This window comes from Desmodus rotundus, chromosome 6 (assembly GCF_022682495.2).
Source record: "Desmodus rotundus isolate HL8 chromosome 6, HLdesRot8A.1, whole genome shotgun sequence".
Lineage (NCBI taxonomy): Eukaryota > Metazoa > Chordata > Mammalia > Chiroptera > Phyllostomidae > Desmodus > Desmodus rotundus.
The window spans coordinates 132893514-132916165 of record NC_071392.1 but is presented as its reverse complement, the minus strand read 5'-3'; the positions used below and the strand labels follow the sequence as shown (position 1 = coordinate 132916165).

Below are 22652 nucleotides of genomic sequence, written 5' to 3'. Positions count from 1 at the left end.
TACACAAATTAGCAAATCCTTGCCACCCGCAGCCTTGCCTGCCTGGTCAACTGCCTTGCTGCACGTCCTCTCTGCTGCAGCTGCCTGTCTCTTCCCCTTCTACCAGTCTGGATAAATGTTTCTTCTTTAACTCCTTGTTGTCAGACTTCCATGCAGTTTGATTTTCTGGCAGTTCTGGTTGTTTTTTGTTTTTAAATTGGTTGTTATCCTTTTGGTTATGTGAGGAAGTGAAGTGTTTCTACCTACACCTTCATCTACCTCTACCTTCATCTTGGTTCTCCCTCCCCTTTGTGACATCCAGCTCATTTCTGCAATTTACTTAAAAAAAAAGGATTTTACTTATCTATTTTAGAGAGGGAAAGGGAGGGAGAAAGAGGAGAGAAACATCAATGTGTGGTTGCCTCCCTCACACCCCCCATGGGGGACCCAGCCTGCAACCCAGGCATGTGCCCTGACTGGGAATCAAACTGGTGACCCCTTGATTCACAGGCCAGCACTCAATCCACTGAGTCACACCAGCCAGGGCTCTATAATTTACTTTTAAACATTAGGAAAATGTTATGTCCTTTCTGTTCATAAAGTAAGTGAGTGTGTGTGTGTATGCACATGTGTGTAAAGAAAGAGAAGAGGGTAAGAATAATAAAGCAAGTGCAATAAAATGTCAATGTTTGGATTTCTAAGTGAAGGGTATACAGCTATCCTTTGTTCTATTTGTGTTACCTTTTTGGAAGTTTGAAATTATTTTGAAGTAAAAATTCCAGAAGTGGCATTCCTGGATCACCTGGCAGTTCTATTTCAAATTTTTTAAAATTTAATTTATTATAGTTGACATACAATATTATATTAATTTCAGGTGTACAAGATTGTATTCCTTATTGAAATTTATATTCCTTATGTTGTGATCACAACTAATAAGTCTAGTGACCATCTCTCACCATGTGAAGTTATTACAATAATATTGACTATTTTCCCTATGCTGAACATTACACCACCATGAGTTATAATTCTTTTTTTTTAATAACTGGAGGTTTGCATCTCTTATTCCCTTTTACATTTCTTTATCCATCCCTTCATACCTTCCCTCTGGCAACCATCAGTTTATTCTCTGTGTCTATAAGTCTGTCTCTGTTTTTTATTATATTTATTTGTCTTGTTATTTTAAGATGCCACATATAAATACAATCATATGGTATTTTTCTTTTTTATGTCTGACTTATTTCACTTAGCATAATGTCTTCCAGATCCATTCATGTTGTACAAATAGCAAGATTTCATTCTTTTTTATGTCCGAGTAATATTCCACTATATTTATATACACACACATATATATGTGTATATATAATATATATGTGTATATACATATATCATATATATGTGTATATACATATATATGTGTGTGTGTGTATATGTACATATTCATTCTGTAACAGGGTGCAGCCAAGAGGAGGGCCCCAAATAGGGATTTGTAATGGGGTGCAGAAGAGCTTGGAGATAATTGGCTCCACACCACAGGGCCACACCTGCCTGGAATGGTGGCATCTGTGACCAATTATGGGAGGAGCTGGAAATGGGGCTGCAGAGGAAGATTGGCGCTGGGATTTAAACCCAGGTGCGTCAGCCATTGGGTGCCTCTTTTTGGGACTACATGTCTTGTTGGGACCATGCGTCTTGTTGGGACCACGCAGCTTGGGCATCTTGTTGGGGCCACATGGCTTTGGCAGAGTGGGGACCATGCAGTTTGGGTGAAAGTCAGGACCACATGGCTTTGGAAGTGCTCCCTTTTGCCATGTGGATGGTGCTGGGAGCCTGAATCACAGACTTCTACTTTCCTGAAATGCGGTACCACAGACTGGGCAGAGGGAGAAGGAAGGACTTTGTGCATTTGTGGGTATAATCTGTATAACTTTTAAATAAATAATACTTCCTTTCCTTTTCACCAATCTCTGGCATTGAGAGACATCTTTCCTCTGACGGCGGGCAAAGTGAACCTAGTACAGGGGAGGAACCCCCAGAGAAAAAGCAGGGGTTTTTTATATCTTTCAGCCCCCTGGTCTGTTCTGTAACAATCCCATTCATCTATCAATGGACACCTAGATAGCTTCCATATCTTGGCTATTGATAAAAATGCTGCAATAAACATAGGAGGTGCATATCTCTTTTTGAATTAGTGCTTTTGTTTTCTTCAGATAAATACCCAGAAGTGGAATTGCTGGGTTGTTTCATAGTTTTAGTTTTACTATTTTGAAAAGCATCTATGGTGTTTTCCATAGTGGCAGTACCAATATACATTCCCACCAACAGTACATATAAGTCCCCTTTTCAACACTTGTTTATTGTCTTTTTGATAATAGCCATTCTAATAGATGTGAGGTGGTATTGTATTGTGGTTTATATTTGTATTTTCCTTCCAGGAAATACTGGTCCTCTGGAAAGTGGCAAAGGCACCTGCTGGTCTCCATCACTGGAGAGTGTTCCAGTAGGCGCCTAGATGTGTGTTAAATTGAATGTCTGTTCCTCAGGTCAACACTTTAATAGAAGCAGGTGAGCCTCCTTCACTTCAAGTCTGGGTTCAACTGGCTACCTCTGAACTGGGCCTTAGGGCAAACAAATCTGAGGGCAAGGGCCCTTTAGAGCGGTTTCTCAGATTACTAGTCTTGCGGTCTCAGCAAGTGAGCTAAGTTGGTTTTCAAAGCTAGATGTTTTAAAGGCTCACCTCTCAGGAGCATGTCTTAAAAGTTGGGATGTCCAGTGTAGGGTTTGAACCCCTCACTCCTCAGAATAAAGCTCATGTTTTTGAGTTCCCTCCTGGTTGTGTAATGCCATGCTGGGGGTGGGGTTTATGGCAAGACTATGTCCCATCCTCTCCTCCCTGCATCAACATGGTTTTCTTCTCATTTGCCAGATGTGTAGTCATCACTTAGCTAACCTTTAGGTTATTTAAAGAAGAAACTGTTCCCTATGTAGTCTACACTCAGGATGTCTGTGGGAGAGGTGAGTTCAGAATCTTCCTACATTGCCGTCTTGAACTAGAAGTATCATTTGGCTTTTGTACATTTGAATTCCATACTTGTTTTCAGAAATAAACTGTACTTTAAAGTAGGAAACTGTCTGCATTTCTTATCCTCTTTTTAGTGCATGATATATTGAATACATAAGGTCTTTTGTTACACTTATTTTAGAAAGAAGAGGATGACTGAATAACCTCTGGTACTTCCTTTCTCACTTAGATGATACACAATCCATTTATTCACTGGAACCTTCTTTAGGTGACAGGCATTTTCTCAGTTCTCTGTCTCTGAGCTTTAAAGAAACATGCGGATAATCTGGAAAGTATACCAGCTCAAACCAGAATCCTCTCGTAGCTGAGGTTTCAGTGATAAGAATTTGGGTGGCAGATAGTTAACTTGCATTGGGGCTGGACCTGAGGGGAGGGGGCTTCTTCTGGGATGGTGATCACCTGTTGTAGCTAGTAATCATATTATTAACGGCCACTAATATTATTGAAAACAAAGTCATTATTATGATGCTTTAACAGTCTCAAGCCTTAAAATACTCACAGTCTAATTCAATAAATAAGCTACTTAAGTATAGAAAGTCACAGGAAGAACAGATTTTGTGTCATATTAGCAAATTTGATTTTCATTAATGCAAGATGAATGTCTTTTATGAAACACTTTCATATCATATTAATGACATGATAGCAAACAGCATTCATAGGTTGCTAGGCAACATGAGGACACTCTAATGATCTCCTCTGTACTTGAGAGGCCACAGAGGGAGGATGCCAGAGCTCTGAGGATATTTTCCATTTCTTGGCAACTGTTTCTCCAGGAAGACCACCATGAGGCTGGGAAGGAAGGGCATTAATGACACCATTAAATTGGAGGAGGGAAAATACAGCACCTTACTCTTCTCTCCTTTTCATTGGTGTACTGTGGGGGACAGCAAGAACTAAGAAGTGGGCTTAAATACAAGAGATCAAGAGTTCTGAATCCACATGTCCTTCCCTCTGTTTAGGTAGGCAACAGGTCGCTAGGAAATCAGGGTAGACAATGTAGTGGACACCGTGAGGGTTGTTTGTCAAGCCATAGATTGCTGGAATCTGCTCTACTCCTTGCCATCCCTACCTCCTTGTGGAGTAAGTCTCCAGCAGTCATGCTGTGACTTCATGATTCCATGAAGCAGGGGCAGTCATCTGATCAGCTGACTGTCAGTTTACAGTTATGTACTGATGTACAACAACCATCCCAAACTTAATGGCAAAGAGAAGCAGCAATTTTATTTTGCTCACATGGCCTGGCTCTGCTTCCTGACTGCAGGTAGGAAGATGAATGGCTGGCAGCCACTTAATTGACTGGGGCTGGATTCATCTGAAGGCTTTCTTCTCACATGTCTGGCATCTGGGCTGGGATGACTTGAAGGTTTGGTTCAGCTGGCACTTTTGCTAGAGTGTCTGCATGGTCTTTCCCCATAGCTTGGGATTACTCACAGAATGGCAGCTTCAGGGTGGTTGGACTTCTTATACAACAGATCAGGACTCCAAGAATGAATGTTCCAGAAAACAAACTAGGAACTGTGCGGCTTCTACAACTCAGCATGTCATATGGCCTCACTTCTATTGTGTCCCACTGATCAAAGCCATCACAAGTTGCTCAAACAGGGACATGGATGCCACTTTCTCTATGGAAGGAATGCAAACTAATTTGCAGTCATGGTTTGAAACTGCCATACCAAGCCATGCCAGTTAGTCACTCTCCAGGAAGTCTGGATTTGGCACTGAGATGCAGCTGGTTAATTTCTGTGGGAATTGAGGGGCAAGCTGAGAAAGCCAGTCTGCAGAGAGAAAGAGAGAGCTACTGCTTGGTTTCTAGCTACCTTGTCCTTCCTGACTGCGATCCCTGCCCAAGGCCCAGCCATATCTCTGCCCTTTGAGAAACAACCATAAATCCTTAAAATGAATTCTGCTTTTCAACTTAAATTTAGCTTTGGTTGGTTTCTGCTGCTTGGAAATAATGAGTCCTAAATAACTCTGAGACCATCAGCTGATTTTTTTCAAGTAATAACTGATATAAATGGAATGCTTATATATAAGATATACATTCCTATTTACTAATTTCAGGTGTATTGATTCATTTATTGTTATAGAAAATAAGAATTTATATATTTATTTTATTTTATTTCTTTTTATTATTTTATTGTTGTTCAGTTACACTAGTCTGTATTTTCTCCCCACCCCAGCCAAACCCACCTCCCTCCCCCACCTCCACCCTCACTCTTGGTTTTGTCCATGTGTCCTTTGGTAGCTCCTGAAAACCCCTCTCCCCATTATTCCCTCCCCTCTCCCCTCTGGCTATTGTCAGATTGTTCTTAACTTCAATGTCTCTGGTTATATTTTGTTTGCTTTTTTCTTTTGTTTATTATATTCCAGTTAAAGGTGAGATCATATGGTATTTGTCCCTCACTGCCTGGCTTACTTCACTTAGCATAATGCTCTCCAGTTCCATCCATGCTGTTGCAAAGGGTATAAGCTCCTTCTTTCTCTCTGCTGCATAGAATTCCATTGTGTAAATGTACCATAGTTTTTGGATCCACTCATTTGCTGATGGGCACTTCGGATGCTTCCAGTACTTGGCTATTGTAAATTGTGCTTCTGTGAACATTGGGGTGCATAGGTTCTTTTGGATTGGTGTTTCAGGGTTCTTAGGGTATAATCCCAGCAGCAGAATTGCTGGGTCAAAGGGCAGTTCCATTTTTAGTTTTCTGAGAAAATTCCATACTGTTTTCCACAGTGGCCTCACCAGTCTGCATTCCCACCAACAATGTACTAGGGTTCCCTTTTGTCCACATCCTCTCCAACATTTGTTTGTTGATTTGTTTACGTTGGCTACTATGTTGGTGTGAGATGGTACCTCATCGTGGTTTTAATTTGCATCTCTCTGATGGCTAGTGATGCTGAGCATCTTTTCATATGTCTCTGGGCCCTCTGTATGTCTTCCTTGGAGAAGTGTCTGTTCAAGTCCTTTGCCCATTTTTTAATTGTGTTGTTTGTCTTCCTGGAGTGGAGTGGTGTGAGTTCTTTATATATTTTGGAGATCAGACCCTTGTCTGAGGTATCATTGGCAAATATGTTTTCCCATACTGTTGGTTCTCTTTTCATTTTAATGCTGTTTTCTTTAGCCATGCAGAAGCTTTTTATTTTGATGAGATCCCATTTGTTTATTCTTTCCTTTATGTCCCTTGCTTTAGGGGACATGTCTGTGAGGATGTTGCTGTGTGGAAAGTCTGAGATTTTCCTGACAATGTTTTCCTTTAGGACTTTTATGGTGTTACAACTTATATTTAAGTCTTTTACCCACCTTGAATATGTTTTTGTGTATGGTGTAAGTTGGTGATCGAGTTTCATTTTTTGCATGTAGCTGTCCAGATCTCCCAACACCATTTGTTGAAGAGGCTGTTTTTGTTCCATTTTATGCTCCTGCCTCCTTTGTCAAATATTAATTGACCATAGAGACTTGGGTTTCTTTCTGGGCTCTCTGTTTTGTTCCATTGTCTATGTGCCTGTTTTTATGCCAGTACCAGGGTGTTTTGATTACAGTGGCCTTGTAATACAGTTTGATATCAGGTATTGTGATCCCTCCTGCTTTGTTGTTCTTTCTCAAAATTGCTGCAGCTATTTGGGGTCATTTATGGTTCCATATAAATTTCTGAAATGTTTTTTCTGTATCTGTGAAATATATCATGGGTACTCTAATAGGGATTGCATTGAATCTATAAATCGCTTTGGGTAGTATGGCCATTTTGATGATGTGAATTCTTCCAATCCATGAGCATGGTACATGCTTCCATTTGTCTGTCTTCCGTAATTTCTTTCTTCAGTGTTTTGTAGTTTTCTGAGTACAGATCTTTTACCTCCTTGGTTAGGTTTATTCCTAGGTACTTTATTTTCTTATTGCTATATCAAATGGGAAGAATTTATATTTTTAAACACAAACCCCATCTTCTCCCTAGCCTGAACTTCCCAAAGAGTTTATATTGCAATTTTTGGTTAAATTAGTATCTCTGTTTATATTATTTTGGCAATGCAAAATTCACCACATTTCTTTCTTGTATAACTTTTTGCTTTTCTTGGAATTAATAACTGCTCTGTTTTTGTGCCCTTAGTTTTCAATGTATTAGTGCAATTTTTTTCAAAATGTTCCAGCAATTCTGTAAAATACCACTTAATGTTATTCTCCACATAAACATATGAAATAATCAAAATAACTAACTTCCCCCCAAGATTCCTTAATCTTGTTGCCTTTTGTGCTCCTGTCTGGCCTGGTTGTCCCCTGACCAGGACTTCCCCACACTATTCTCCAGTGTCTGAACTCCTGTCTTACTCCGCTTAGGTTACAACTTGGGTTATGTCTTGAAGATAGCTTTATTTAAAAATAAGTTTATTATGCAGAATTTTAAAATGTTTTAAAAGTGTTTAAAATATTTTATAAATAATTTAGAAATGTGCTTGAGTGCATTATGCTAAATGAAATAATGCAAATAGAGGACTTTTGGTCAAGATGGTGGTGTAAGTAAATGTGGTACACGAATCCTCCCACAAGCACATGAAAATTACAACTAAACTACAGAACAACCATTATTCAGAACCACCTGAAATATACCTCAATGGAAGTTTTACAACTAGGGATATAAAGAATAAGCCAAATGGAGACTGGTAGGTGAGACAGAGACACAGAGCAACCTGGTCCCACACCCATGTGTGTCAGGTGAAATTGGGAGGGATATCTCAGCTATGCGGTACCCCCTGAAGAGCAAGGGTCCCAGCTCCACACCAGGCTCCCCACCCCAAGGTTTCAGTGCTAGGAAGAGAAGTCCCCATAACTTATGGCTATAAAAATGAGTACGGATTGTAGCTGAGTGAGACAAAGGGCTTCTGGAATCCCAAGTAGTTCCTCTTAAAGGGCCTATGCATGGACTTACTCAGACTCACTCTCTCTGAGTTCTGGTGCTGAGGCAGAAACTTGAAAGGCATCAGGGACACACAGGGAGGAATTGAATTTTTTGGCAACAGGGCAAGAGCCAGGGGGCAGCTTTCTGCCAGACAAAAGTGCTGGCAGAGGTGAACTCTTTCCTTTTCTGAGACCCCCACACCACAGAACCTGCAGCCAAGTGCCATATCTGAGTCTCCATCAACCCAGCTCATGCTGTTTGCCTCACCCTGGTGCTTCCCTGAGACCTTGCCCCACCCAATCTGTGAGCCCACCGAAGCTGTTTCCAGTGGCTTTTCCATACCAAAAGCATGTCTTGACTCATGTTTTGGACTTTCCCCAAATCTCTCAAACAAGCAGCATCTGGCCTTAGGGTGCTCCATCTCTCTCAGTAAGTTGCCCTAGGACCAGCACTAGCAGCAGCTGGCCTTGATTTGGAGCTTGGCCTCTCCTGGGCACCTCCAAGCCCACCACAAGTTGCAGCCATCTGCAGATCACTTGGTCCCTCATGCTGAGTGGCCCCAGGCAGAACACAGGCGGCAGCTGACCTTGGCTTTCACCTCTAGGGAGGCCCCAGAGCCAGTGCACTTGGTGGACAGTTTCAGACCACACTAAAGCACCATATTCAAAAGTGACACACTCAAGGGGAGGACTCAGCAGGCACCAGAGCTCCATTGAAGTAAGTCCTGCTCCATGTGGTGGGCCCCTGCACAACTGGTCCTCCATGGTGTTTGGTAGTCACAGCCAGTCCTTGTAGCTGATCGACCTGAGGGTAAATCATTCCCTCTGACATGCCAACAGCAATAGAGGCTCAAGTGCAAGAGAAGGGTGTAACAGTCCACATGGAGTGGGGGCACACCTGGAGTGGTCAGCTTGGGTAATTGGGGAGGCTGTGCCACTGGACCTTATAGGACACCTACCATATTAGTCTATACTACTAAGCCCAGAGGAGACAGCAGCTCTATATAATACATAGATACAAACACAGGGAGGCAGCCAAAATGAAGAGACAAAGAAACATGTCCCCAAAAACAGAACAGAACAAAACTCCAGAAAAAGAACTAAACAAAGTAGAGACAAGAAATCTTCTAGATGCACAGTTCAAAACACTGGCTATAAATATGCTCAATTAACTTAGTAAAAACTTCAACAAAGAAATAGAAAACATAAAAATGGAGATAGAAATCATAAAGAATAACCAGTCAGAAATGAAGAATACACGAATTGAAATGAAGAATAATTTACAGGGAATCAACAGTGGAGTAGATGAAGCCAAGGATAAAATCAGAGATTTGGAATATAAGGAAGCAAAAGACACCCAATCAGAGCAGCAAAAAGGAAAAAAAAAATCCATAATAATGAAGATAGTGTAAGGAGTTTCTGTGACAACTTCAAGCATACCAACATTTGTGTTATGGGGGTGCCAGAAGGAAAAGAGAGAGAGCAAGATACTGAAAACTTATTTTAAAAAGATAATGACAGAAATTTCCCTCACCTGGTAAAGGAAATAGACATACAAGTGCAGAGAGTCCCAAACAAGATGAACCCAAAGAGGCCCACACCAAGACACATCATAATTAAAAGGCAAAAGGTTAAAGATAAAGAGAAAATCTTAAAAGTAGCAAGAGAAAAGCTAATTTCTCAACAGAAACTTTTCAGGCCAGAAGAGATTAACAAGAAATATTCAAAGTTATGAAAAGCAAGGACCTATGAGTTGCAGAATGGTGACATTCCAGTCATACCATTCCTCCTTCATTTGTGAGCAGCAATAGTACTATTCTTTTGGTACTTACTTGATGAGTGCTCATAAAATTATTTCCTTTCAGAAGTTTGAAGACATTTTACTCCAGTATCTCTTAGGTTCTGAAGTTGCTATTAGAAAACCTGAAGCTATTTTGATTCTAGCTCTTTTTATAATGACATGCTTTACTCACCGGAAGCTTTTAGGAGTTTCTCATTAGCCCTGGTGTTTTGGAATTTCATGAGAGTCTTGGGCTGTTTGTCATTTATTGTGGATTTTTCAGTCTGGAGATTGATGTCTTTTCCCTTCTGGGAATTTTTTTATTCTTTGTACCTTTAAAAGACTCCTTCACTCCATTTTCCCCACTATCTTTTTCTGGAATTTCTATTAGTCATATAGAGGTCTTTGTTCACTTTTAAGTGAAATTTCCTTGATTTTATCTTTCAGTACCACTGCCATTCTGGGGATAAGACAAGGGAAGGGGACTAAGGAGTCTGCCAGTCAGTATTGGGACTTTCATCTAATTCCTTCTCCTTTTAGCCCCACACCTCACACTTTTCTTCTGCTGGATCTGGTGTCCCCACATCTGGAGTCTGTCCAGTTCAAGTTTTGCAGAAAACAAACCTCCAGTCTCCTACAGAGAAGTGAAAGGGAAGAGGGGTTTCTTGGCAATTGCAGAAAAAGGCGAGGTTTGGGGAGAGGATTTTTTTTGTACTTTTAATCAGTGTGTGTTTTCAGTGCTGTGCCTCATCCCAGCCTTCCACTATCATTTGTATCGCCTGCTGTAATCTCTGCACTCCCTTAAATTGCAGCTGTCTCTGCTCTGCTACAGTAAGTGTCCCAAAATATTCTGCAATGTCTCATCTACCATCATCCCCTCTCCAGTTTCATGTCTCCTAATGGGTAGGTGTACACCTTTTCCCCTCATTTTACTATCATTTTATGGGGGTTTCAGGAGGGAGAGGTGGTAAATGTGTTTATTCAACCTGCCATATTTAACCAGAAGCCCCTAAATTCTTTCTGAGTACAATTCTGAATAGCAAGTCTTTTCAACACACTTTTATGAATTTAGGCTTTTCCCCAGTTTTATTGAGAAATAATTGACATACATCACTATGTAAACTTAGGGTGAACAGCATGATGGTTTGATTTATATACATTGTGAAATGATTGCCACAATAGGCTTAGTTACCATCCATCATCTCATATAGACACATAAAAAGAAAAAAAAATTTTGTGCTAAGAACTCTTAGTATCTATTCTTTTAACAATGTCCCTATATATCATAGCAGTGTTCACTGTAGGGATCATGCTGTACATTACATTCCTTGTTCTTATTTAACTTATACCTGAAAGTTTGTACTTTTTACCACCTTTCCAATTAAATTTACTTTTAACTTCTAAATTTAGTCTCATGGAATCCTAATTTTGGGACAGAATTTGTTGGAAACTCCCTCCATATAAGCCTGAGTTTTTTGTTCCCATGGATTTGAGGATGTTTGATATAATAAAAGACCTGTGTTCATGATTTTCATTATTCTTGTTATTCTGGTATTCCCTGCCCACGGAGGGATCAGAACCTGCGGCAAAGATTAAGTGTTAATGTTTTATGTGGGAGGTACAATCCCAGGGCAATGAGAGTGAAAGGTAAGGAAGCTGAGGTGGGGAAGATGGGGAATCGTGCAGGATTATGAATAAGGTGCTGGCCACTGCTTGAGGCTAGTGGCCACGCAGGATGTCTCTGGATGGACTATTTGGAGAAACTGGGTCTTGGGACGGTCTATTGGAGTCAAGAAAAGGGGGTTCATCTTCTCTGGCTCCTTCCTAGTCACAGAGAATTAGGCCCCTGCTCTTCTGCCTTGCATCGTGCAGTCTCTTTGGCAGTTGCTTGGGAAGCCAGATCCTACCACCTGGGGCACAGAGGTTTAGTCAAATTCAGGAATTGGAGGAAGAGCTGAAATTCTCAGGGATCTAGTGAGGCTAGGACATGGTCATGTTAATGGTCTAAATGGATGGTCTCATTATAGGAGCAAGGCCTTTCTGAATTCTTCCCCAGGAATTTTTTCAAAGTGGCACTAGGAAAGAAAGGCCCTTCCACTATCTAAATACCAAGCGATGAGGAGCATGAGCCTGGGGCTTCCCATGACTTCTACCTGGGGAAGGTCAGTCTGAGACAAGAAAGCCAACATGCAGGGGCAAAAAGCCAAATTCTGAGGTTGTTTCAAATTCTGGCTCTGGAAGACCACTTGTTCTTCCTTCCATGTATTTTCTGCAGGACGTCACATTCTCTTCTGGGGTTTCACTTAGCTTGAGCTGTGCTTCTGTCACTTGTAGACAGAGATTCCTGACTAATGGTTATGACCAAGAAGAATATTAACAAAGAATTTTTAACCTTATACCCAATAACTTGAAATGAATTGATTAAAAAAACCCCTTAAAATTAAAAATGCTTCTCCACTTCAGATATCTCCCTACTTTAGCATGCTACAGGCTGATTTAATAAAGACCCAGATTAGCATTTCAGAGTCAGTTTAGTTTGTATATTAAATCCTTGCCAGGACCCCAGCAGCCTTGGATTCTGCATCTGAAAATATCTACTTGCAGATCTGTGCAGAGGCAATAAGTGACCAATAAACACCCTCAGGGTGTACTTGGAGAGGGTTTGGTTTGGGGGTCTGACAAACCCAGAAGATCCATGGTAGCCAGTCCATGTTAATATCTTGAATGAGTTCTAACTTTGTTCAATTATCACATGCAGAAAGCCTACAGCTTGCAGGCACCGCTTGTCGGCTGGGGCTGCTAGTGGCTGGGAACTAATCATTAAAGCTGCCATGAAGTAGAAAAGCCACCTCTCAGCAGCCCTGCAGCCTCCAACATGGTGTATATTTTCCCATTTCACTTGGATTTGCTGCTAATGATTGAACTATAGATTATTAATGCTGCAAGCCTCCAGGAGCCCAGTGTGACTGTGCTGGGCTCTATTCTGCCCTCAGAGCCTTCAGCACGGATCCTGGCCTGGCAGACAGTGCTATGGCAGCTGCTGGAGTCCCTGGGGCCAGGAGAGTACTGTGGGACGTGAATGGTGGCTCCTATTAGCAACTGTGGGGGTATCATTGGTTGCATTTGGTGCTCTCTTTTCCCAAATTACCAGATAGAGTGAATAATGTCATAAAACACAGCTCCGAGTCTGCTGGGTGGGTGACCAAAAATGTTTTAGAGAGAAGTGGCTGAAGCCATGCTGGGGCTATGCCATTTGTCAGTCTGCAAAGTTATCCTGGGTGGGTGCTGGGAACAACTGCTGAGCAGCATACATAGAACCAGGTTTAGGGACAAACAGGGCCTGTGGCACTGTGACCCCAGGGCTGGGCCTCCAGCCCCTTCTGGAGGAAAGTAGCACAGCAACAATTTGTGGAACAGTTCCCAGGATAGGTTCTGAGCTGAATACTTCCTGTACATCATCTCTTCAGTCTTCTCCAGGAAGCAGTCATAAACCCCTTTTACAGGTAAGGAAAATGAAGCATAGAAGAATGAAGTGACCTGCCTAAGATTACATTCTAGATGACGTCTGAAGACCCCCTGGGTGGGTTTTCTGGGGAGTGCACTCTCCTTTTCACAGTTGTCACCACTGAGAGAGAAGATGGAGAGTCCATTTATGCCCTGATAAGGAAGTAAGGCTGGCGGACTATCAGAAGCAGGAGCTGAATCTAGGCCTAGCTAATGTGGAGGTCATTCCCATGGTGACTCAATGGGAGTGCCTGGAGTTACTACCTGCCTTGACAGCATGGCCAGCAGCTGTTGGACGAAGCAAAATACCCTCAGTCTGGCTGCCTGGCAGCCTAGTGAACTGTGAGGAGGCAGAGCAGCACCAAACTTGGAGTAAAAATCTGTGTTAGCTCTGGCTGTCATGACAAACTATAGCAGATTGGGTGGCTTAAACAGACATTTATTTCTCACAGTTCTGGAGGCTGGAAGTCCAAAATAAGGGTTCCAGAATGGTCAGTTTGTGGGGAGAACTCTCTTCCTTGCTTGCAGATGTCTGCCTTCTGAGTCCTCATGTGGAATCTCTCACTCTTTCTCTTCTTATAAGGTCACAGTCCTACTGGATTAGGGTCCCACCCCTATGACCTCATTTAACCTTAATTACCTCCTAAAGACCTCATCTCCAGGTAGAGTCACATTAGGGATGAGGGCTTCAAGATATGAATTCAGGGGTACAAAATCCAGTCCATAGCCCTTGGGTCATAGTACAGTTATCATATAGAAAGAGTAAACCAATAGAGAAGTTAAACAGGGTAATAGGATGAGAATGATTCAGAGATGTTAGTTAGGGGTGGGTAGAGTAGTTTATGTAGTATGGGGGGGTATTCCATTTATTAGTCTGGAGATATTATATAATGTGTAATAAATGTATTCTAAATTTTAAAAAATTCAGTGGTTTAAAGATATTGTTCCAATGCACTTGCATTGTTTCTAATGAGAAACCTGTTGTCATTCTTGTTTTTATTCCTTTGAAAACAATGTTTTCTTGTGTTACTTTTTATATTTTCTATTTATCACTGGTTTTGAGCAGTTTGATTATGATATATGCCTCACCATAATCTTATTCATGTTTTTCATGCTTGAGATTCATTGAGCTTCTCAGATTTGTGTGTTTATAGTTTACATCAAATTTAGAAAAATTTTGGTTATTATTTCTTCAGGTCAACTGAAGTTGTCCAGTAGCTCACTGACATGCTGTTCATTGTTACTACACCTGATCTTAGCCAAAAGGCTGAGAAGCAACTGTTCACTGTTTTAAATTATATTTTCTTACTGTGTTTCATTTTGGGCACTTTTAATTGTTATGTCTTCAAGATAATTAATCATTTCTTCAACAGTGTCTAATCTTCCACTAATCCAATTAATGTACCTTTTCATCTCAGGTATTGTAGGGTTTTTTTTTTTTTTCCAGGTATTGTAGTTTTCATCTCCTGATGTTTGATTTGGGTCTTTTATATACCTTCTACATCTTTACTTTTTGATTATGTGGTATACATTCACAATAACTGATTAAATATGCTTGTCTACTATTTCTAACATCTGTGTCAGTTCTGAGTTGATTTCAATCAACTGATTTCTCCTGTTATAGTCATATTTTCCTGCTTCTTCGTATGCCTGGTTATTTTTCTTGCCACTGAAGGGAGACCCTACTGTGTACTCTGACCGCTATCCCACAAATGTTGAAGTTCTCCAGGCTGGCTGATGGAAACACACACTGTTCTCAGCCCTTTGTGAGCATTGTACACTATAACTTCTAATCCTCTTGACTGGTCCTCTCCCAGCCCTGGGTAGTTTCCTTACTTGCATGTGCTGATCAGACTTGACCGACTTCTCAAAGGGACCTTCTGCATATCTCTAAGGTTCTGTCTCTTTGAGCTTTCTCCTTTCCAGTACTCTGTCCTGAGAACTCTAGATGTCTTGTCCTCTGCAGACTAGCAGCTCTAAAGTTTGCTGGGCTCTTCCTGGGTTCCACTCTCTTTTCTGTGGCCTGGGAACTCTCTCAAGGCAGAAAGCCATATCAGCTACAAGGTTCACCTGATTTGTTTCCAGTTTCTTAGAGATCATTGTCTTTTATTGCCTTATGTCCAATATCTTTTTAAAAACTGTCTTTACATTTTGTGAAGATTTTGAGGTGTTTCATATGAGAGGGAAAATTTACTCCCAAAAGAATTTTAAAAAATTGAATGTTACATCTGCTCCCAGGATTTTGGATAAGAATTTGTTGACCTGTATATAGTTAGGGCAAAGTTTATCCCTTGATAATAGGTGTAAATCCATATTTCAAGTAGTCTTCTTGATAGTTTTTTTTTTTCTAACTTCTGTCAAGCTTGATTAGTTAGCTATATGGGAAATTGCAGACTAGTCCAGCCAGCTGCATTCCAGATTCTTTGTAGCATGACTTACCCAAAATAACACAGATAGTAAAGTGAAAGACCACATTTCCCGGACTCACATACAGTGTGGGTTTTACATGGACTGAACTTCTTCTAAAGAGGCACCCTCATGCAAGACTTGGAAGGTAAACGTGAAAACCATGAGGTGGAGGCCTTGCTTCCACTGCTTTCTGTGCTTTCACTGACAAGCCTGGTCCTAGTAGTGATTAGTGGCAGCTGTAGTAGAATTGCATGGACAGGAAGAAGCAGGACTTAGGGATCCACTTTGCTGGTGTGGACTGTGGCAGGCTGGTGATGAAGTTGACAGTTGTGGCAGTTTCTCAGCTCCTCAAATTCCTCACTGTGGCTGAGGCCAGCCAGGTCTGCAGCCCATTCAAGGAACTTTATAAACCACTCATAATTGGAAGTAAACTGTTTTCTATTTGAACTAGCCAGAGAGATTCTGTTGTCTACAACTGACCCCTGACTGACAGATTAATCATTGCACTTATACATAATGTGTCTAGTAAAGAGTTTGTCTCAGAAATAGGAGACAGGTTGGCTCTGCTATTTCTTGGTTTGCTCATGAAGGCTTTACCAGGATTTTCAATATGTGGTTTCTCTGGAGGAGTCTCTTAAATGCTCTTGTCCATTTTGTGGACCATCTCAGTAATGAGAAATGTTTTAAAATGTGGGTTCAGTCTTACAGGCTATGTGATCACATAAGAAACACCACTAGGCAAGCCAGAAGCCCTGGGAATGACTGGCAAAGATCCCACAGATGGAGCACGTGAGCACCCTTCATTGGAATAGCCTTTTACCAAGGTGGAGAAATAGACTCTTAAGTAAATGACTGGGAAACAAAATGAAGAGAACAAAATTTTCAGATGTTTTAGCAAACATCTGAAAAAAGATTTTTCTTTTTAAAGATCTTATTTATTTTTAGACAGAGGGGAAGGGAGGGAGAAAGAGAGGGAGAGAAATATCAATGTGTGGTTGCCACTCATGCACCCCAGGCATGTACCCTGACTGGGATTGAACCTGCGACCCTTTGGTTCACAGTCCGGGGCTCAATCTACTGAGCCACACCAGCTAGGGCTTGAAAAAACATTCTTTATAGGGCTATCAAACAGAACTGGCATTATATGAAATGAAACAGACAAGCAAGGAACACCTTAATGTGTCTACAGAAAGGCGGGTCTATGACTTGATAAGTGGCCAAAAGGGAAATTTGCATTTTGGGAGAATTCAGTTACTTTTAAGTATGCACAAAAAAATTGACGATTTACAGTAGGCAGTCATATTTAAAGAAAATTTTGATAAGTCTGCCAAAATGGGCACCTAGATTTTAGTGTGAGATTTTCTACTGGAAACAGCACCAGGCTACTGACTACAGGGGAACAGAAATCATTTAAGTCATGATTAAATGACTCCAACTAGAGTCTAATAAATGAATTAGGATACAATGTGGGCTGGCAATATCCTGCTTTGCAGCTCTGAAGTCAGAGATGGCACAAGGCAGCTTTCCTAAGGGAGTCATTTCTGGAGCCTCACAGTTCAAAAAGGTAATGGCAGCTTTCTAAAGGGCCTACTCAAATTCCTTTTAGAATATTGTGCACAGCAGCACTTACCTACTAAAAATAGGCCATTCGAGTGTTTGGGGCAGTGTGGAGGAGGATGGCAGCGCTTGCAGGAGGGCTCTATGAGGGCAGTCTTTGAGAGCTGAGCATGTTAAGATGTGAAAAGAGATGATTTAATCAAGGTTTATGAGTATCTGATGGGTTCACACAAAGAAACTACTGTAAGACCAATTCACGCCATGAAGATAAAGGATGCTACAGACTGTTAATTAAGGCTAAGGTGGAGAGGGATTCAGTAGGCAAGGCTTTTTTTTCAGGGCCATTGACAAGTGGGGTAAATGATGATGAGGTAGAGTTAAGGAAGCAGAGAAGGCACAGGACATTGCCTTGTTAAAGCCTTGTGACAGGGACTTCTTAGGAAACTGCCTCTGCTCCCCTCTCCTGTCCATGCCCACGTTCCAACTTTGTGACTCCTTCATTGAAGCTCCTTCTGTCTTCAGAGTCCCAAGGGAGGAGCAGTAACAGCAGGGTGGAAGGTGCTGTTCATTCTTTTTTTTTTTTTTAGGGACACATTAATATATATTTTTTAAAATTTTTATTGTTATTCAGTTACAGTTGTATGACTTTTCTCCTCATCCCTCCACCCCACCCCAGCTGAACCCACCTCCCTCCCACACCTCCACCCTCCCCCTTGATTTAGTCCATGTGTCCTTTATAGTAGTTCCTGTAATCCCCTCTCCTCACTGTCCCCTCCCCACTCCCCCCTGACTATTGTTAGATTGTTCTTAACTTCAATGTCTCTGGTTATATTTTGTTTGCTTTTTTCTTCTGTTGATTATGTTCCAGTTAAAGGTGAGATAACATGGTATTTGTCCCTCACCGTCTGGCTTATTTCACTTAGCATAATGCTCTCCAGTTCCATCCATGCTGTTGCAAAGGGTATAAGCTCCTTCTTTCTCTCTGCTGCATAGAATTCCATTGTGTAAATATACCATAGTTTTTGGATGCCCTTTGACCCAGCAATTCTGCTGCTGGGATTATACCCTAAGAACCCTGAAACACCAATCCAAAAGAACCTATGCACCTCAATGTTCATAGCAGCACAATTTACAATAGCCAAGTACTGGAAGCAACCTAAGTGCCCATCAGCAAATGAGTGGATCCAAAAACTATGGTGCTGCTCATTCTAAACATTGTCAAAGCACTTAGCAGGTAGGGAGATCACAAGGTTTGTGATAGGTATGTGTGTATGTGGGACACTGCGGGGCACAAGTACTCTTAAGGGGATGGCTGGGGAAAAATTTTAGTAACATTTGTTATGTGACTTTAAATGATGATTGGTTCAGAAATGAACAAATTATCAAAATGAGCTCTATTCTTTTCCCAAGTGGTAAATTAATTATTCCATCGTCTCTGTCTCTGTCTTTGTCTCTCATAGACACACACACTCATGTGCACATGCGCACACAGAGTCACCAGTGGTGAATTTTTCTTTACTGCCAATGGTTTATACTAGCACTATCAGGTGAAAACAAAGAATAAAATAAGGTGGAATCCAAGTCAGTCTGGGCCCCAGACCCTCAGCACACTACTGTCCTGTGACCGCTGTATGCCTGTGTATCATGGTGGCTGACTGCTTGGTCACTACCACATGTTGCCAAATGACTCCAAGCAAGTGCCCCTGCAGGCATCAGGAGTCACTGCTCATGAGACCTCGATTGTCACAGCATCTGCCCCCATGGCTGCCACAGTTGTCCCTAGCATCACCATATCTATTCTGTTCTGGCCCCTGAGAAGGTAAGATTAGATTGCAAGAAGTGGGGAGAAAGAATCCACAGGTTTTCTTTGAAACTGGAAAGGAACTTGATCTTGGGGTCATGCCTGACTTGCAGAAGATAGACTACCTGGTTGGCAATAGCCCTCCCAGAACACAGAAAGGAGCCCCAAGAAACAGTGGATGGAAATTCTCCTGGATTCAAACAAGAGATGTTGCTGGTGTTGCCAAGGTCAGGGAAACAATCCGTAATCATATCATAGCCCAAATCAGCTAAACCATTCACCCTACCTGCCTGGAAAGGGCCCTACCAGTTCATCTGAAAACAGACAGGGAAGGCAGTGCTGGGCCAAGAACTGCACTGGGATCTGGCAGCATTTCATGGCACTTGAAAAGAATGTGGCCACAGCTGCATGTACACATTTAACACACACATGTAGAAGTGACTGACAGTCATGGCAGAGCCCTCAGCACCTCATTTAAAAATGACCCTCGACCGCTTTGATGATCAGCCACCATTTTCCTCTCCCCATCCCTTTGGTTCTTTCTTAAAAATTTCAGTGGGCACATCCTATTATCCAGTGTCACCCCTTTGCCATCTTAAATATTCACTCTTAACAAATCAAATTAACTTAAAATTATTACTATCACCAGTTCACAGATGCACCCTGACTAGAGTCCCAAGCTCACAAAGTCTGTCTATTTCAACATCACCTTCTTCTTAGGGGAAAACAAACCAGCTAGAACTTTTGAATTTGGTCTAACATGAAAACATTCTTTTTTATAGTATATTTTATTGATTATGCTATTACAGTTTTCCCAATTTCCCACCCCCTTCATCCCCCCTCCACCCTCTAACATTCCAGCATTCCCAACCCCCCTTAGTTCATGTCCATGGGTTGTACACATAAGTTCTTTGAGTTCTCTGTTTCCTATACCATTTTGACCTCTCCCGGTCTATTTAATGCTTACCAATTATCCTTCTTCTTCCCTGTACCTTTCCCTGCCTATTCCTCCCTTCCCCCTCCCCACTGAAATCACTCCATCTGATGTCCATTTCTCTGATTCTGTTCTAGCTGTTTGCTTAGTTTTTGTTTTTCTTTTCTTTTACTTTTTTAGGTTCATTTGTTGATAGTTGTGAGTTTGTTGTCATTTTACTGTTCATACTTTTGAGCTTCCTTTTCTTAGATAAGCCCCTTTAACATTTCATGTAATAAGGGCTTGGTGATGATGAACTCCTTGAACTTGACCTTATCTGGGAAGCACTTCATCTGCCCTTCCATTCTAAATGATAGCTTTGCTGGATAGAGTATTCTTAGATGTAGGTCCTTGCCTTTCATGACTTCAAATACTTCTTTCCAGCCCCTTCTTGCCTGTAAGGTCTCTTTGGAGAAATCAGCTGACAGTCTTATGGGAACTCCTTTGTAGGTAACTCTTTCCTTTCCTCTTGCTGCTTTTAAGATTCTCTCTTTGTCTTTAATCTTGGGTAACTTAATGATGATGTGCCTTGCTGTGTTCCTCTTTGGGTCCAACTTCTTTGGGACTCTCTAGGCTTCCTGGACTTCCTGGAAGTGTATTTCCCTCATCAGATTGGGGGAGTTTTCCTTCATTATTTGTTCAAATAAGTTTTCAATATCTTCCTGTTGTTCTTCTCCTTCTGGCGCCCCTATAATTCAGATATTGGAATGTTTCAAGTTGTACCAGAGGTTCAAAAGTCTCTCTTCATTTCTTTGAATTTGAAAAAAATTTGAATTCTTGGTTCTTCATTCTGTTCTGGATGGATGTTTATTTTTTCCTTTTGTTCCAAATTGTTTTGTTCCAAATCCTGGTTTCCTTCCTGTCACTGTTGGTTCCCTGAATATCTTCCTTCAATTCATTTTGGGTATCTTTCATTCTTTGACCAAGTTCAATCAGTTCCATGAGCATTTTGATTACCAGTGCTTTAAATTCTCCATCACATAGGTTGGCTATTTCCTAATCACTTAGCTCTCTTCCTGAGGTTTTGCTGTTCTTTCATTTTGGCCCTATTTCTTTGTTCTGGGTCCCTGTTAAGTTGTAGGGGGGTGGGGCCTTAGGTATTCATCCCCGAAGGGCAACCCTCCTTGCTGTGCTCCAAGCTGCTTGTGGGGGAGGGGCCAGAGAGGCAACAATGCAGCTCTCCTGCTCATTTCTAGCCCACTTTTCAAGAACTCTCATGTGAGACTGGGAGTTTCTCTCACTGAGGCAAGCTCCGTAGTCCACAGCCAGCTCTGAGTCTCAATTTTCTCTTAAGTCAGCCCCTCTTGCGCAGCCAGCCCTACCTTCAGGGTCCACTGCCTCACTGCAGTTTCTCTCTGTTCACAGCCTTAATGGTCTGGTTGTTCTGTTTGACTGTTTCTTTAATTCCGTGGCTGTCGGAGTTCCATGCAGTTTGATTTTCTGGCACTTCTGGTTGTTTATTGATTTTAGATTGGCTGTTATCCTCCTTTTGGTTGTGCCAGGAAATGAAGGGTTTCTACCTATGCCTCCATCTTGGCCGGCTGAAGACATTCTCTTCTTAGAGAAAACTCTTAGCATTTTCCTCCCCACCAAGTAAAATTATTCTTTAAGAAACAACTGATTCTCCTCTAACTTAAACATTTTGGGTAAGCAACTATAAATAAAATCCTGTGCACTAGCTTAGGAATAAATGAATTTATTTTTGAAATTTTTTTTCTTTATTTTAGATAAATAGTGCAGTTAAGTCTCCAAAGATCTGAGAAGAGAAAGCATATATAATTAAGGAACTTTATACTTTATCAAAATATAGTTCATAACCTAAAACATTAGGAAAATATCCTCATATATAAAAAGTTTCAGAAATTAAATCCTCTTTCTTGGAAAAAAATTAAAATCCATGCATGATAAAAATGTTTAGCAAGACAGTAGTTAAAAAAAAAACCCTAAGTCTGGTAAAGGATGTCTATAAAATTTGTATGGCAAATATCATACCTTTAATAAAGAACAAATTCCCTTTAAAATTAAGAATGGGGCAAGGGTGCCATAAACTACTTCTGTATTACCTTTTACTGTGAAAACTAGCCAATGTAGTAAGACAAAAAAATAGATAAAAGATACAAGGATTAGAAAATAAGAGAAAAATCTGTTGTTATTTGCAGATGCTATAATTTTTCTGTGCAGAAAATTTAAAAGAATCTACAGGTAAATTATTTATGAATGAAAGTTTAGAAAATTTGCAGAATATAAAACCATACAAAAAGTATATTTCTATACAACAGCAACAAGAAATGATATTCACAACAATAAAAATATAAAACACTTAGGATTATATTAAACAAAAATTATGCAAGCTATTTATGGAGAAAATGATAAACCTTTATTGAAAGATGTTCAGGAGACCTAAATAAATCCAGACTTATACTATACTATGATGTTGGACTTAATTAACAAAGATGTCAATTCTCACCCAATTAGTCTAAGATTTAATGCATTTCCTATCAAATACATTTCCTTTCACAGAGCTTGACAAATTTACTTAAACCTATCAGAAAAGCAAAGGGACAAAAGTATCTAGAACACCCCAAAGAAGACAAACAGATTACATTAAAGTTAAGAATACCTGTTAATTGACAGCATAAAGTAAGTAAAAAAGACAAGCCTCGAAATGGGAGAAGATATATT

The 22652-nt window shown here is 40.8% G+C and overlaps 1 protein-coding gene across 7 annotated transcripts in view; it reads right to left on the bottom strand.

Moving 5' to 3' along the window:
* Positions 1-22652, bottom strand: part of CFAP61 (cilia and flagella associated protein 61) — a 354209-nt gene that overhangs the window by 27226 nt on the left and 304331 nt on the right. Inside the window, exon 26 of one of the 7 annotated variants that reach the window (XM_045194439.3) lies at positions 20433-21726. The exons of the other annotated variants lie outside the window; for them this stretch is intronic. Coding sequence (XP_045050374.2) covers positions 21711-21726 — 16 coding nt within the window. The 3' untranslated portion in view covers positions 20433-21710. Of the gene's footprint in view, positions 1-20432; positions 21727-22652 lie in introns of those variants that run through there. 7 annotated transcript variants of the gene reach the window in all.